At 60.9% G+C, this 16094-nt stretch overlaps 4 protein-coding genes across 4 annotated transcripts; 1 reads left to right on the top strand and 3 right to left on the bottom strand.

Annotated features, from left to right (window-relative positions):
- Positions 1-280: 280 nt before the first annotated feature.
- PLICBS_005028 (dimethyladenosine transferase) lies at positions 281-1517 on the top strand (the record flags this gene model as incomplete). The annotated part of the gene is made up of 2 exons (XM_018325564.1): positions 281-703; positions 768-1517. The coding sequence occupies 2 exons, from the start codon at positions 281-283 to the stop codon at positions 1515-1517; spliced, it is 1173 nt and encodes a 390-aa protein (XP_018175316.1).
- An 816-nt stretch (positions 1518-2333) lies between these two features.
- Positions 2334-4965, bottom strand: PLICBS_005027 (uncharacterized protein; the record flags this gene model as incomplete). Its single annotated transcript, XM_018325565.1, has 2 exons — positions 2334-3745; positions 3798-4965. The coding sequence occupies 2 exons, from the start codon at positions 4963-4965 to the stop codon at positions 2334-2336; spliced, it is 2580 nt and encodes an 859-aa protein (XP_018175317.1).
- A 5638-nt stretch (positions 4966-10603) lies between these two features.
- On the bottom strand, positions 10604-12535 carry PLICBS_005026 (uncharacterized protein; the record flags this gene model as incomplete). The annotated part of the gene is made up of 2 exons (XM_018325567.2): positions 10604-11856; positions 11929-12535. 2 exons carry the CDS (start codon positions 12533-12535, stop codon positions 10604-10606), a joined length of 1860 nt encoding a protein of 619 aa, XP_018175319.2.
- A 1797-nt stretch (positions 12536-14332) lies between these two features.
- PLICBS_005025 (60S ribosomal protein L30) lies at positions 14333-14896 on the bottom strand (the record flags this gene model as incomplete). Its single annotated transcript, XM_065600642.1, has 3 exons — positions 14333-14431; positions 14601-14755; positions 14818-14896. 3 exons carry the CDS (start codon positions 14894-14896, stop codon positions 14333-14335), a joined length of 333 nt encoding a protein of 110 aa, XP_065456714.1.
- Positions 14897-16094: the final 1198 nt, after the last annotated feature.

Raw genomic sequence — 16094 nt, 5'->3', positions numbered from 1 at the left:
GTCGAGGTTCGCAGCGGGCTCTGTTGCCTTGCCGGACAGGCGCGGGTGAAGTTGTCTCTTGAGCAAGCAGGGTGTCAGGCAAGCTAAGCACTGGTGCGAATTTGGTGGCGTGTCGACGCTACAATGCCAAAGGTTTTGACCAGTGACGCCTCAACTTGGCACAGGGCGGGTTCTCTTATCGATAGCCCTGGCCGCCAAAAAAAAGTTTCCCACTTCACCACCATCCGCCCCTCCACCGCCTCATACCGCCCGGCCCCCTCGTCCACCTCATCCCGCAGCCATGGCGAAGACGAAGCAAGCGAAGCGCAGCAGCGCGTCGAGCACGCCCTACGAGCGGCCCAGCGGTGGCGGCGCAGGGGGAGGCGCCGGGTCGGCCAAGAACACCGTCTTCAAGTTCAACACCAACTTCGGCCAGCACATCCTCAAGAACCCCGGTGTGTCCGACGCCATCGTCGACAAGGCCTACCTCAAGCCGACCGACACCGTCCTCGAAATCGGCCCCGGAACGGGTAACTTGACGGTCCGGATATTGGAAAAGGCCAAGAAGTGCATATGCGTGGAGCTGGACCCGCGAATGGCGGCCGAAGTGACGAAGCGAGTCCAGGGAAAGCCCGAGCAGCGCAAGCTCGAGGTCATTCTCGGCGATGTGATCAAGACGGAACTGCCAGCGTTTGATGTTTGCATTTCAAATACCCCTTATCAAGTATGTGCTTCCCCCCTGCTTTCCCTCCCCTGCCCAAGGCGCATCTACTTACACTTGGGATCAGATCTCCTCGCCCCTCGTCTTCAAGCTCCTCGCCATGCCCAACCCTCCGCGCACCTCCATCCTCATGTTCCAGCGCGAATTCGCCCTCCGCCTCACCGCCCGCCCCGGCGACGCGCTCTACTGCCGACTCTCCGTCAACGCCCAGTTCTGGGCCAAGATCACGCACGTCATGAAGGTCGGCAAGAACAACTTCCGCCCCCCTCCGCAGGTCGAGTCCTCGGTCGTGCGCATCGAGCCCAAGATTGGCAAGGACCGGCCCAACGTCAGCTGGGACGAGTGGGACGGCCTCCTGCGCGTCTGCTTCGTGCGCAAGAACAAGACCTTGCGCGCGAGCTGGCTCGGCACCAAGGAAGTGCTCGCCATGGTCGAGCGCAACTACCGCACCTGGTGCGCCATGAACGGAGTCCCCGTCGACGACTCCCTGGTCGACGACGAGAGCGGCGATGCGGCCGAGGAGGACATGGACATGGACGGTGGCGACGCGCCCGCCGACGAGAACGATGAGGGCATGGACGTCGACGGCGATGACGCCCCCGACTTCTTCAAGGAGCTGCGCGCCGCCGGCGCCGCGACCGCCAAGACCAAGAGCAAGCGCAAGAAGACAAAGGTCGCCGAGCTCGTCCGCGAGAAGATACGCAAGGTCCTCGAGGACGAGACGGAGCTGGCCGACAAGCGTGCCGGCAAGTGCGACGAAAACGACTTCTTGCGGCTTCTCTGGGCCTTCAATAACGAGGGCATCCACTTTTCGTAGCCGCCACGCCTGTTTGAGCGTACTTGATGAGAGATGCCATATCCTTGGGGCTCGTGCGGTTTAGGGTTGGCGGCGTTTTGGCGTGTCATCGGGGAGTCGAAAGTACGGGATCTACATAGCCATCGTTTCTGGGACTTAGCATGACTTCATCTCGATGAACAAAATTTGCACTTTAAAAGACAGGGGCTTCGCAGTGTTTGGCACAGTTTTCTTCATCAACCAGCTACCTTCTCTAGTCTGACTGCCAGGGCCCCATTCTCACAAACTGATCCATCACCGTCCTGCCTGGCCATCCAGCTACTCCTTCATCGTCGCGGCCGTAAACTTGTTCATCGTTCGTTTTTTAGTCGTCAGGTCGCTAAAGTTACAGACCACAGGTGCCCCTCTCCTCCCATCTATCATCACTCAGAGTAGAAACAAACGAGACCTCCACTTTATTGGAAAAAGTAAAAGGTGCTATGACGCCTCTATCGCTTGGTATGCTGTGTTTTCCCCTGTTTCGCCAGCTTGCTTGTCTGTACCGTCAGATTGATCCGTTCGGCGCGGAGGCAGACCACCCGTGAATGCTTTGGAGCTCTGAAACCATGTTGGTTCGCCCCAGAGGCAGCGTGTCGGGTTCGGTGAGTTCCGGCCTGTCTATAACCCAAAAGAAGCAAAAGAAAACGCGAGAGTGTTACATCTCGACCGCTCCCGCAGGATGTGGTATGGAGATGCCTTCAACGCCAACACTCCTCAGATGCCATGCACGCCCGCTCAAGCTACACAAGACCAAGAAAGACAAAGGAGAGAAGGATGCCTGCGGAGGGCATCATGCTGTCAAGAAACGGCAGAAAGAGTGTTGTTGGGTTTATGGGAAGGATCGTTGGCCGAGTTGGGCTTGACCGTCGTTCGCCCGGATACCGTGGCGCTGCGGACATGAGCGCTAAGGGGAAGGCTGTATTTGACCACCCCTTTGATGATGAGGTCGAACTCGTTTTGGTAAATGCGCTCCCACCGTTCCGAACCACCTGTTGTGTCGTTTCCAGGATTGGCCAGCTGCATCTCGGCGCTCGATGTCGAGCTGCCTTGATGAAACAGTGAGCCTTCAAATGTGAGCGGGCTGTCGAACTCCGTGATGCGCCCGAGTAGAACGTTTGGCCTGGAGTCGCCATCATCGCCCTCACCGGGACCCTTGGGTGGGTCGTTGACTGGATCGTCTCGAGCACGAACGTCATCTGCGCCACGTGATCTCCATTCCGAGTCGGTGCCAGCATGTTCCGATTTGGCGAATATCTCCAGGTTTGCGTGGTCGATGGTTACAACCACGATATTGGGGTTGTGTGCCTTGACAGTGAGATCGTACATCAAGACTTGCTGGCTGGTCACCACGTTTGTGATGGAGACGATCTCGATGCCGGTCATGGGTTGCGACGTCGCGAACATGAACCCGATGGCGCCAGTGATGACCAAGAGAAACATCATGGTCAGGACAAGACAGGCGGCAAAACGATTCAGATACGAGGATCGTCTCGTATATGTCTGCGACTCGGCTTGTCGCAGGTTGTGCGGCCCGCGCCTGTTCCGTCCGCCACGGTAAGAACGGCCCTGCTCAAGAAGCGGAGTTCGTTCGTCGTCGGCGCCGGTCGTGTCATCCAAGTCGTAGCTCGAAGACATTTGCATGTTGGACCGCTTAGTGCTCAAGTGGCCACGGGCCGAGTGATAGTTGCGAGGGCTGGGTGGGCCAGACGAGTTCCGCGAGGTGTTGCTCCCTAGCTTGGATTTCGCGGCGTTGGGGAATGGAGACTCATTGTCGAATAGGGAAGCATGGCCGTTGCCAGGCTGACGACCCCATCTGCCAATATGGTGATGATGGCGCACAGTGCCTCGTGCGGAACCACCAGCGCTCCGCCCAGTGCCTTTGCCGTCTTCCTCACCAGGAGTCAAGCTATCGCTCGCGTTGCCGTTAAAAGTGTTGACAAACTTCATGCTCTTTTTCGGTACCGGGCCGTGAGGGTGGCCAGAACCGTGGCTCCCGTCTTGCATGACGCCGTAGATGGATCGAAGATTTTGGCGGTCTGCTTGACTTGCCATGGATGTTGCGCTTGGGGTTCGAGAATGGAAACGCCGGTTTGACCGCTCGGCGGTGTCTGGCGGGTTAGAGTCATACACAAAGGTCTCCTCCGAATCAGACGTGTTGGCCTCGTCGACAGCGCTGGCAATTTTGGCCTCGAAAATGTCCGCCTTGGAACCTATTACCCTCGTCAGCAACCAGTCTGTCGTCCTAGCCGCGAGTTTCCTTACCTGTCGCCGAGCTGACAGCCGGCTGCTTTCGCGTAGGCTTCTTTTTCTCCTTCTTCGGCTTGATTGTTTCCGTGCTTGGTTTTGCCTTGAGTGTGCCGTTGCCGCCTTCCGACTTTTGGCCTGCAGTGAGCGCTACTTGAGGGACGCTGGGGACAGTCTCGGTCTCCACTGTCATGTTCTGCGTCGAGCCCTCGGGCTTTGCTTTCGACTGCTTCGCCGACATGGCGCTCGACTGCCGGGAGACGAGCGGAGGGGGCACCGAGGTCGGCCTCCTCAGTTCAGCCTTGGACGCATCGCCCACGGCCTGCAGGCCGGCCATGGTTGGTTTGGTCTTCTGCATCGCACCAGTATCGCTCAGCGCAGCGTCCGCGTAAGGGTCGACGCCGCCGAGTTTCTCCTTGATATGCTCCACCAGTGCGTTGTCGCGGGGGTGCGCCGGAGAGTTGTTCTGGCTGACCTCTTGCACGGTCTCCAGGGGGCCGCGAGCCGGAGTTCGAATACCCGACTGCATGTGCGACTCATCTGTATCGCTTTCTGGTGTTGGCAGCTGGGAGTCGGAAGGATGGGGTGACGGAGTTGGCCTCTGGACATTAATAGACGGCGGCTCCTGCTCGCTTCTTCGAGCAGCGGCCGCAGCACTTGACTTGGCCAACTGCGGCGGCGGCGATCGAATGCGTGGCGAGACGGGCCACTTGGGGTTGTCCCTCAGTTCCTGTACTATAGGCGGCTTCTGTGGCGTGGGAGCCTGTATTTGCGGCTCCTTGCTGGCTGGGCGTAGACTTGGTGTCGTGGACGACAGGGCACGCGGCGCTGACGTCGGTTCGGGGATACTCGTCCTGGCAGGTCTCGATGGGCTCGGGTCGTGCTGGCTGTTCTTTCGAGAGCGCGTCGCGCTGCCGAGTCGCTGCGTCGACGAGCTCCTTCGGGGATTTCGAGCGGGAGAGCCGTCTCGGGAGGCTATGGGGGACTGGGAGTTGGAGTTGGCCGCTGACGACTGCTTCGAGGTCTGTACGCTGGACACGGGCGCATTTGCAGACGGCAGGTTGGAGCCGCCGGGGGCGGCCTGTTGACTCGCCATGGTGCTGGCCGTGGTCGGCGCGGCAGCTTGGGCAGCGTCACCGGCGGGCGGAGTCTTGGCCGTGGGTGCGGGAGGGTCGTTGCGCTGCATGGCTCAGTGGGTTTGTTGTTGGCAATGGAGGTCGAGGGCTAGTGTCATTGTGCGTGGCTCGTCATGGATGCAGTCTGGGGAGGATCGGCGAAGAGACCCGAGCGTGATGCCCAACGCCGATGCGTTGCGTTGCGGTACGGCGCGGCGCGGTGCGGTGCGTGTCGCCTCGGCAGGTCGCTGGCTTCGGTCTGGACGTGAGCGACTGAGGCTTGGCCGTGCGTGACTGCGTGGAGTGCGATGCAGGTGGGATGGCGAAGAGTGCCTGAGCAGACGACGCCGGGAGGGACGGGGTCTTTTGGTGTTGGGGTGTTTGTTGGCTGCAGAAGCCCTGGGGCCAAGGAAACGTGGGAAGTCGAGCGATTGAGCAGGGGCGCCGGGGGGGTGACGTCGGGCGATTGGCCGCTGGGGCTTTAGCGCGCAGGGAATGACACAGGTGAGGTGCCCGTCGGGTGCTGGCGCTGAGGTGCGGTGCGGTGCGGTGGCACACCCGGGGCGGGCTGGCAGGTCGCTCCAGCGCTGCGGCGACACACTGGAGGCAGGGCCGGGCAGGGCGTCCTGTGCAGGACAGTGCAGTGGAGGCCCCGGGGGCCCTGTTTTTTCACGAGCGGGCGCTGGGCTGGCTCGCCGTCAAAAGGTTGTCCTGTGGTAGGTGTGTGATGGGGGGGAGGCGACTGGGGCGGACCGGCGTGTAGTTACCTTCGCCGCCGGGATGGGGAGGGGGAACGGGGCCAGCCAGGCCAGGTGCTCGCCGGGCTGGAGTCTCGAGGAGGGGGCCGATGAGGTGGATCGAGGTGAATGATGTCGTCGCGCGAGGTGTGGTGACTGCGATGTGCGAGGTGTGAGGTAATGCAGGCCACCCGCCGCGCGCCGTACGACCGCCTCTGGGCACTGTGCGCACCGTGGCTGCTCGGCGCGGGGCCGTCCGTGCGAAGTCTACACGCAGGACAAGGCACACGCGGAGGTGCCGTTGGGCGCTCTCCCGGATCTGCGTGCGCTGCCCGTCTCAGTGAGATCGGAGGCGGCCGAGCGGCGTGATGTTGTTTTCGCGGTGACAGCAGTGGCGCGCGGGCAATACGTACGTACGTGGAAGCAGCTGGAACGAGCCGGTGGGAGGTCCTTTGTTCTGTCTGTTGCGCCGGTGGGAGGGAGGCAGAGACAGACCAAGAGAGACGACCGAGCGTCGGCACACAGCGAGACGTTTGGAAGGCAGGCCCTGGCCCGTCCTTCTGGTTCCAGAAGCACGACTGGGCCCGAGGCTTCAAGGTTCCCCCGGCAGAGACGGTGAATGGAAGCGACTTGAGGCGGGCAGGCGACAGGGATCCGTCCCGTCACGCACCGCGACGACTGACGTGTACTCGAGCTGTACCTACCGCCTCAGGTCTCAAGCTGAGTGGTCCTCGTCATTCGACCGCTACCTGCGTACCAGGCAGGTACCCTGTTGTGGTGCGTGCCCGTGCCCCTTCGTCCTGCTGCAGGGCGGCGCCCGCAAGGTTACAGGGCGGCGCAGCCAAGGACGCGCAAGAGGGGAAGGAGCTTGTCGTCACCCGGTACAGACACCTCGGCGTCGCCCATCCTATGGTGGATGCCAAAGTATCGGTACTCGACGACCTGACCGAAGGCACTGGAACCCCGTGCCCACTCATCCACCATGGTTTCTGGTCCAGCAAACACGCCCGCGCTGAGAGTTTCTCCAGCACGCTTCTGTCTCGACTGCCAGCCAGCGCCTCAACAGCCGACATGGCTTGGATGGGTCCATCGAAAAGCATGCGGCCTCAACACCCCCGAGTAGGTGCCTTCCTTTCTCCAGACTGACGGTGAGCGAGATGCCATCCACATGACCCGCCCGAGCGAACAAACACGATGGACGGACTGGTTTAAGCTTGGCTGGCATGGCCCATCGGCAGCCGCACCCGCATTCCCGGGAGAGACATGCAACGACGCAGCAGACTCCCGGTTGTTTTGTGCCCAGATGCCCAAGTAGCGGTCATGAAATCACAGCACGTCCACCGACAAGGGGCCAGCTTTGCTGGGACATGGGCTCAGTGTCCACGAGTGCGAATCTTCGCGTCGACCCAAGAGGCGGCGCCATGCAACGAAGCCCCCTGTCTCCGGCCCCCACGGCCTGGCAGGCCAGCAAGCTCAGTATCGCGCTCGCCAGGGAACGCCCGAGAGTGGTCGCCCTACAAGGTAGAGGTGGCACGATACCTCGGCGCAATCGTCCCAGCCAGATCTCATGTCTCAGCCGTTGTCGTGGCCGTCAAGAAGATAGCTGGTGCGAGCTGACGACTGGACGCGAGCAAACACAACCTGCTTCGTACGGACGAAACTGCTGCCGGATGTCACGGGACGCCAGCTGCCAGGATCACCGTGGTTCCGGGGATCGATGATTGCAGGCGCACAATCATTCCCTGTCACGACGAGGTGGTGCCTGGCTTGCCCGGCCGGTCATGCACGCGGCCAGCGGACGACGCACCCCACACGCCGCACCCACACGACGGCTCGGCCAGGACCCAATCTGGCGGGTTGGCGGATGCTGTGGCCCGCCGGTTACTTGGTTCGAAACCTGCTTGGGGCTGAAGCCGCAGCATATGCTCCGGCGGCCAGGTGCTCGATGGCTGTGGCATCGCGATCAACAACGATGAGAAGCCGAGGGAGCCCAGAGACTCGGAGCCTCCACGATCGGTCTGATTGCGGGCGCTGCATGCACGTATCTGCGCGGCAGGGTCGAGAAACGCCCCGAGTTGGAACCCGAAGAGTTATCGAAGCGCCTGCATACTCCGTACATACTGTACTGTGCTGTACATACTGTTTGCCAGCAGCAGCAGGACGGGGCCGGCCAACCTCGGATCTCCCTCAAACTGTCGGTCAGCAGCATGTCAGCCCACAGCATCCGGCAGCCCTGTACTCCGTACGGAGGGTACATACTGTGCTATCGCTGCTGCATACTGCAAATGGGCAGCGATTGAATCCCGGTGGCCTGGGCAGACCAGCTCCAGCCGCTCAACGCTTCTGAAGACGACCCTCAGCCAGTGACGGAGCACCGGTTGGGGAGGGGGCCAGCCGTCACGGACCAGGCCTGAGCTGCGTCGTGCCCCTTCTCCAGCAGCCTCTCACAGCGTGACACGCCTCCAGCCAAACCCTGCACCCCCTTGGTCGCGAGGCCCTCTCCACGGACGGGCGGGAGCAAACAACAACAACAGGCACCCGCGAGGCGAGCGCAGCGCGCCCATCCCTGCCTCCCGTCCCGGCAGACCAGTGACGCCCACCATCCACGGGTTGGGCTGCAGGCGGGCCGTCCTCGAACGCGCGTTCTGTTGACCGCGCCGCTCGCGTCCATCACAAGATGCATGCTGGACGTTGAGAGCACCATCTCGGCTGTTGTCTGCGCGATCCCGCGCCCCCGTGACGATGTATTTGAAACTCTTTGGTGATGCTGTCAACCTCTTCCCTGGCTGTACTTCGTCTGCATCAAGCACACTAAATACGGTTACAGCATGAAATGCCCACCCTTGGGGCCGGCGCACCCTCGTTCGACAGGCTGGACAGCCCTCGCAGCCACCAGACCGTCAGCGTCGCTCCTCTTTGGCCCCAACGACGCCTGGGCTGCACATCCCGTGCAGGTCACGCGCCGGGGGCCCTGTGGCATAGCTCCGGGTTCCTGCGCATGTCTCCATCAACAGCCGGCTTTCCGGGCGGGGAAGACGGCGTGCCCTTTCCAGACCTTGCGAGTTGTCGCCCGTCCTCAAAGGCGGTGTCCCCTTCTCTGGGCCTGGCTTTTCCCTGCCCTGGATGCCGGTGGGGATGCGTTCTCCCGCACTGTCGCCCAACTGCGCCGCCGGCCAACACGACCCGCGAAGCGAGCGCGCGGTCGTGGCACTCTTGAAGAAACCGAGTGCTCCGTCGTACGGAACAGTAGTGCTACCCGTCAAGCAGGGTCCTGGAGGACGCGCATCATCATGTGCTCCCGCGAGCTTCCGGAACGGCTCAACCGCCCTTCCTCGGCACTGAATGCTCCGAATGGGCATTCCGAGCCTGTGCTCTCTCGGCCGGCCGGGCTCGCTCCATCACCATGCATGTGTCCCTTGCCTGGGAACTACGTACGTGCGTAGTCTGTTGCACGGCACAGCCAGAAACACCGACATATCCCGCTTGCGGCACAGGTGCAAAGATGCAAAGTCTGCCGGCGCCTGCGTGGTGCCAATGCCATACCATCCGAGCCTTTCCCGTGCGTAAGACCTGCGGCGTGATTCAATGTTGTTGTCCAGGGTTGGAACTGCAGCAGGACTAGCTGCTCGTCGGGCATCAACACGACACGCTTCGTACTTGGTACTCAAAGACTATCTAACACACACACGATCTCCCCACGCACGAGCCAGCACCACCCAGCGCCAGCCTGTCGTCCTCCTGCACGTAGACCTGAGTAAGGTTATCCGCATCCGGATCCGCATCCCAAAGAGAGACAGATCCCCGGGGGGGAAAGGGGGGGGGGTTCTGTCCATTCGTCGTGAGATTACCTCTCCCTTCGTGCATACAGTACACGCGCACGCGTACGTCTGATCGGCTCCGCTGCTGTTCACGTCGTTCGTTACCCTCTCCAACGAGACGGAGGCGTCACCGCGGACTGCTGCCGCGCCGCACACGCGCGCACCACCACCCCGTCGTGGCACCTCGTGAGTCGCCTCCTTCCCTCCCTGCCCGTCACTGTCTCTCCTCCTCCTCCCGCTGCACGCGGATGGTGGTGTCGCGAAGTTCCCGCTTCCCCATCACGGCCGAGAGGCGGGGATGACAAAGGAGGGAGTGCGGCCGACTGAGCAAGCGGCTGAAAACAAAAACTCCCATCCGCGGGGACAGCCGTTGTCGTGATCGTCCCGAGAGCGCGGGAGCGATCCTATAGGACCGAGACGGCATCCTCTCGTGGCGACTTCCCCCGGGGTTATGGTGCTGCTGCTGCTGCTGCTCTTTCTGGCATCTGCTCCCGAAGCGGACATGTCCTCATGGTCCAGAAAGAGGCTTTACTTGCCTCGTCTGCCTGGCGTCGAGATGCCTGCATCGAAGAACAATGTCATGACGGGGTATCACTCTTGCCTACCCGGTACTTGCCAATGACAAATAGCATGGGAACGACCAGTCTCTCGCGACGTGTGAGTGTGCAAGCAATCGATCAATCATGGGAACAGTCTGGTCCGAGTGTTTGAGCATACATACAATCATCTACCATTTGACTCAGCCAAAAAGGAGATGCATCTAATACTCCGTAGTGACGTAAAAATCGTACATGCCAATGGTGGTGGCCGGCCAAAAAGACACTGTTGGTTCCCACGAACCCACGACGAGACCACGATTAGTACGCGCCGCCGTCCCTCTCTTCTCCCCCCTTCTCCTCCTCCTCCCATCCGCTCACTCCTTACAATGGTCTATCCAACCGTCCCGCCGTTGTCCCAGGTCACAGTCACAAAGACGGTGTAAAAAAAATGTGTGTTGTCTCTGCCCGTGAAGAAATAAAGATGAGTCTACACGCCCCAGACGCCCTCTCATGTGCCCGAGATATCTCATATCAACGTCACCCCAGCCCGTACTGTATCCGCGCGGGACCGAAAAGCGAAAAAAAAAGGGGAAGGGGAGGGGGGAAAAGGCATCATCACTCCGGGATCGTGCTGCCCGCGGGCGGCGCCTGCGCCGTCGACGCCGAGTCCTCCTTCTTGGCGCCCCAGCTCCATCCCGAGTACCAGCTCGATCGCTTGTTGTCCTTAACCACGTCCTGGTTTTCCTGCACCAGGCGCAGCGGCCGAGGCTTCGCGCCCGAAAACGTCGTCCCCTTGTCGCTGTGCGACCTGGGCGGCGACTGGGAGGGCGGCGTCGAGACGTTGTCGTTGTTGGAGTCGCCGCTCAGGCTGGACGTCTCGCTTCTCATGCCCGGGAAGTTACCCGAGGAGGAGGGAGCTTGACTCCCGCTCGAGGCGCGGCCCGCAAAGAACGAGTGCGAGTGCCGGGGGTTGCCGAGGGTGGGCGATGCCGGACCGTCCGGGCCCTTGTACATCTGGCCGACGAGGCTCGCGGCGCCAGTGAACTGATCACTTTGCGGCCTGGACCGCCTCGTGCTGGCAGAACGGCCAAGGTTCCCAATGGGGATGCTCGGGGCCGTCTCCGGGTCGGTGTGCGCAGAGCTCGCCGCGTTAGAGACGGGCATAATCGAAACGGGCCGCTGTTTGGGCTTTTGCTGTCCCACGGCCATCGACTTGGCCCGTTGCAGCAGAGATGGCCCGCTCGGAAGGGGCTTCTCGCCCGGCGGCGCAGGGAGGTCCTTGTTCGTGTCGGGCCCTGCCGCCTTGATATCGCCCGACTGGTCGAGGATGTGCTCAAACTCCTGGTGCTGAAGCAGGCGCTCGATAATCTTGTTAATATATAGCGTGAGGGCCTTGTTCTGCTCCCTCATGGCCTTGAGTTCGGCTTCGAGGCGGCGGTCGCCCTCGCCCTCGGCCGCTGCAGCATCGGACAGCTCGTCGGCGAGGCTCGAGCCGCCCGTCTTGCCCTCCAGAGCGTTGAGGGCATCCTGATTGGCGCTGGCACCCATATAGCTGAAGTCGCTTTGGCCGAAGTCGCCCTTGAGGGTCCTCTCCTGGAGGAGCAACTGGTAGCTCTCGTTGTCTTCCATAAGCCGGGCGTTGGCCATGCGTGCTTCCATGAGCAGACGTTCGACTTCCTGAAGCCGTCCGCCGCCTTGGTTCTCGGATTCGACGAGCTTGATCTGCGCCTCTGCGAGTTCCAGCCGCAGAGACTCGATGAGTTTGTCCTTTTGCAAGATGAGCTTGGAGCTGTTCCGGGAGTCGCTGCGGTGGAGGGATGATGGAGGGGCGAAGCTGCCGCCGTCGAGCGACGGAGACGAGCTAGCTGCTGCAGGAGGAGAGTCAGTAACGGCTTCTGGGCGGCCGGGCGCCGAGATCTGCCCGCGGGGCGAGGACATACTTTGTCTGGAGGGCCTCCCATCGTCATCGGTGTTGTTCCTCTGGGCAAGATTGTCCTTGAGCCGCTGAATGACGGTCTGCATCTCCTCCTCCCTATTCGCCAGCTCCTCCTTCTCCTTGAGGATCGCGCTTCGCTCCGCCTCGTAAATGTTCTCCATCTCCCGAATCTGACGAGTCGCATCTCGCTTTTCATTCCTGAGGGCCTCGAGCTGCTCCTCGTACTCGTGCACCTTCTCCTCTAGTCTTGCCGACTCCTTCACCACGTCGTCCAGCTTGGACTGGAGCACGTCGACCTGTTTCTTGTACTGCTCGGATGACTTTTCTTCCTTTTCCAGGCGCTGCTGGAGGTCCTCGACGGCGGAGGCGTTCTCGGCTCGCGCATCGGATTCGGCGCTGCCCAAGGCGCTGCTGTCTCGACGTGCGACGGCGGCGCGAGCCGACACTGGGGCGCCGCCTCGAACGGATCGGGTTCGGGCGTGTGCCGTTGGCGTCGACGACCGTTGCGCATTGCGCGCTGGCGAGGTGCCCGGCGAGGAGGAGCCGCTGTCGGCCGTCGACACGCGCCCTACACCGCCAGATGGCGGCTTCTTGGATACCGACGTTGACATATCGCTCGGTCTTGTTGGAGGGGTTGCGCCGGGACGTGCGTTGTTTGGGGGCTACGGGAAAACCGCAGGCAAGTGATACGCGGCGCTACTGATGTTGCGCCCCGGTAAGGATGCGGGTAGCAGTATTCGGTCGAGCGTTGCAGTCGTAGTGCAGGACAGGTGCATGTGTCGATGGCAGCGGTGGTTGTTGTTCAAGATGCCACAAGGCCTGTCCCGTCTCGCCTGCCCACCGACTCAAAGGTGCCTGAGCTCCACCTGACTCGTGAACCGCGCGTCAATGCGTTGGGCCCGGGGGCGCGATGCGGGAGGAGAGGATGAAAGGGCGAGGCGACCACGGAGCAAACATGCAGCAACTGACGGGCTGCGTGGCTGCTGAAGATATGTATGGGTTATTGCTTTGTTGTTGATGGAAGGAAAAGGGTCCGCGGGCTACGGAATGGAGGATTGTCAGCGCCCAGTCACAGGTTCCTCCGGTTGACTGGATGACCGCCTGCGGGCTGCCCTCCACCCTGCAGTTGCACCAGTCCAGCGCTGAGCCAGCCGCTGGGCGCTTGGTGCAGGCCCCCTATAATCACCAGTCCGCCCAGGGCAGGGGGGTGCCAGCCCAGATGGAGCTAGCGTCCTCCGGGCTTAATCTCAGGCCCCCAAGACTTCTCGAAATAGTCGGGGTCGCGGAGGCGGCCTGATGCGGGACCCTCCACTGGCTCTCCCTGGCCTGGCCTGCCATCAGCCCAGGCCCTGTTGACTGCCCGGGGCCACCCACCCATCCACCCTCCATCATGATGAGATGGTGACTTGCAAGGCGTCCAGACGCGGACATGCAGGCTGGAGTGCCTCGGGAGCTGCTTGTGCCTGTGATCGCCAGCGGCTGATGGGCGACTCCTGCAATGCTGGCTTACGGACGCGGCAGAAAGAACCCATGGGATATTCTTTCTTACGTCCAACTCCTCCCAACCAGTGTGGCGGCTCATCAGGGCTCCATGCCATGTGCATCAGCCCTGCATTAAACCCATGTACGTTGTACTCCGTACTCCAAACTCCCTTCTGCAGGTTACCACAGAACCTCAGGAAATTGGGGGCCTCGCGGCCCTCGTCTTGTCTGCCCGCACATCCGATGACCGAGCAGTCGCTCATGAGAAGTGACCAAAGACTGGCGGCTCAGTCTTTCCTCGTGGCTTTGCCGCCGCCGGATTGCCGGTCTTTTGCGGTACAAAGGTTGGCTGGCAGCCTCGCATTGACATTTCATCGTCCAGCGAGATTGAGCGGCATCACTGCCACGCGCATGGTCGAAATTGCGACTGCTTGAGCACGCCCTGAATCCTCGACTGTTATTGAAGTCTAGGGCATGATTGGCTTGCCAGGGCATGATATTATGACGGTCATTGCTTGCCAACACTCACAACTGCACGCGCACATGGAACATTGCACGAGGGAACCCGAGACATGGGCCCCGGCCTCCTGCAGAGAAGGGAAAACCATGATAACCATGACCGAGGGGCTGCCCAGGCAACATTCACAAGTGAGACGGAACATGTAAGGGCGGTATCGATGGCGGGGAGTAAAAAGGTCATCAGATTTATTCTTAATATCGAGGTGACCATCTCCAGTGGTAACAGCCCTCTTATTCCTAGAGTAACTGCAGCACATGCAGAGAGGAACGTCTTGCGGCCGCGGACGGCCGAAAGATCCTCTGATCAAGTCTCTCGTGATCGCATAACATTGACTGGTATATCCTCAAGTGCCCGTGAACCCATTTTACCCCGAACGCCGAGAAATGCAGAGCTCCCTTGCGGGAACTTAAGCCTGCTGGTCGCTCAGGATGTCGGAGTCACCGGCATCGAGGATGGCCATGGTGGAGCAACGGAAGAGCTTACCGCAAGCGGTGCCCAGCTCAATCTGCAGGGTAAAGAGTAAGCCAAGGTGAACCCTCCAAAGTCGAGACGACTTTTTCTCTGGGTAGATCGCAAAGAACGATTGGTTCTTGCTAAGCAGAGATTTGCTCGCGAAGAGCAGCCAGACCTGACGAGGCTGGCATCGTGCTGTGAAAGAAATTTGGTGCACTTACGTTGTTGCCGCCGAAGTGGTGGATGGGGGCCTTGGACAGCATGGAGTAGTACTCCAGCTCGCTCTTGCGGAGAGGGGGGGTGTTGCCAGCGATGATGATCAGCTTGGCCTTGCCGGAACGAAGGCTCTTCAGCGTAGACTTGTAGCCGAGAGTGACTGCGCAGGTTTTGTTAACGACGGGTGTCAATTGCAATTGCGGCAAGCGGGCGGAAGCATACCCTTGCCGGACTTCATGACCAGCGCCAACTTGGAGTTGATGCTGTTGGCATCCTTCTTGCTCTTCTTCTGAGGGGCCATGGTGTCGGTATTGGGCGGCTGGCGACGACGAAAGTTGACGATGCTGGGTGATGCGGAGGACAAAGACAAGCTCGTCGCAACTTGGTGGTTAAGTTTTCTGATTTTTGGGTGGATAGAAAATTGCGGGCCAGGGCTGGCCCAACGCGCCAATGAAACGAGATCGCCGAGTTTGGCTGAGCCCTAAAGCCCCGCGGTTTAAGCGACAGGCACCACCGCCGGGCTGACCAACATTGCTTTGAAATCAAAGTGGTGCGCAGTCTGAAGAACAGGCAGTCCGCTTCTTTTCGCCGGCCGCATCTTCCCCCCCAACACATCACCGACTCTCGGACAGATCAGCACAATCCGACAAGATGGCGCGTCGTCCTGCTCGTTGCTACCGTTACTGCAAGAACAAGGTGAGATTCCGACTCCCTCACGACTTTCCGCGATGCTCGGGGCTTCATTTTCGACTCGAAAACGTTTGGTCGGCTGGACGAACAAGTTGGAAATGAGAGTCTCGAGTGACGATGTCGTCACCATGTCCGACCAAGATCATGTTCGCTGACGCCTTCTTCTCCTACAGCCGTTCCCCAAGTCGCGGTTCAACCGAGGTGTCCCTGACCCCAAGATCCGCATCTTCGATCTCGGCCGAAAGCGTGCGAACGTCGACGACTTCCCTCTCTGCATCCACCTCGTCTCCAACGAGTATGAGCAGCTGAGCTCCGAGGCCCTCGAGGCCGCCCGTATCTGCGCCAACAAGTACCTGGTCAAGCACACCGGCAAGGAGGGTTTCCACCTGCGCGTCCGCGCCCACCCCTTCCACGTCGTCCGTATCAACAAGATGTTGTCGTGCGCTGGTGCCGATAGACTGCAGACCGGTATGCGTGGTGCCTGGGGCAAGCCCAACGGCACTGTCGCCCGTGTCAACATCGGCCAGATCATCATGAGCGTCCGCACTCGCGACTCCAGTACGTTCCCCGTAAGCGTCTCCGTGGGGCAAGCAGAAGCTGACTGAGTGTTTAGACCGTGCCCTCGCCCTGGAGGCTCTCCGACGATCGCAGTACAAGTTCCCTGGTCGCCAAAAGATCATCATCTCCAAGAACTGGGGCTTCACCCCTCTCCGCCGCGAGGACTACCTCGAGCGCAAGGCTGCCGGCCGCGTCAAGGTCGACGGTGCTTACGTTCAGTTCCTCAGCAACCACGGCCCTCTCGAGTACAA

Source organism: Purpureocillium lilacinum (genome assembly GCF_023168085.1).
Source record: "Purpureocillium lilacinum CBS 284.36 DNA, scaffold_3, whole genome shotgun sequence".
NCBI classification, from domain to species: domain Eukaryota; kingdom Fungi; phylum Ascomycota; class Sordariomycetes; order Hypocreales; family Ophiocordycipitaceae; genus Purpureocillium; species Purpureocillium lilacinum.
Note: the sequence above shows the minus strand (reverse complement) of the source record. Positions and strands in the feature narration are given on the sequence as shown.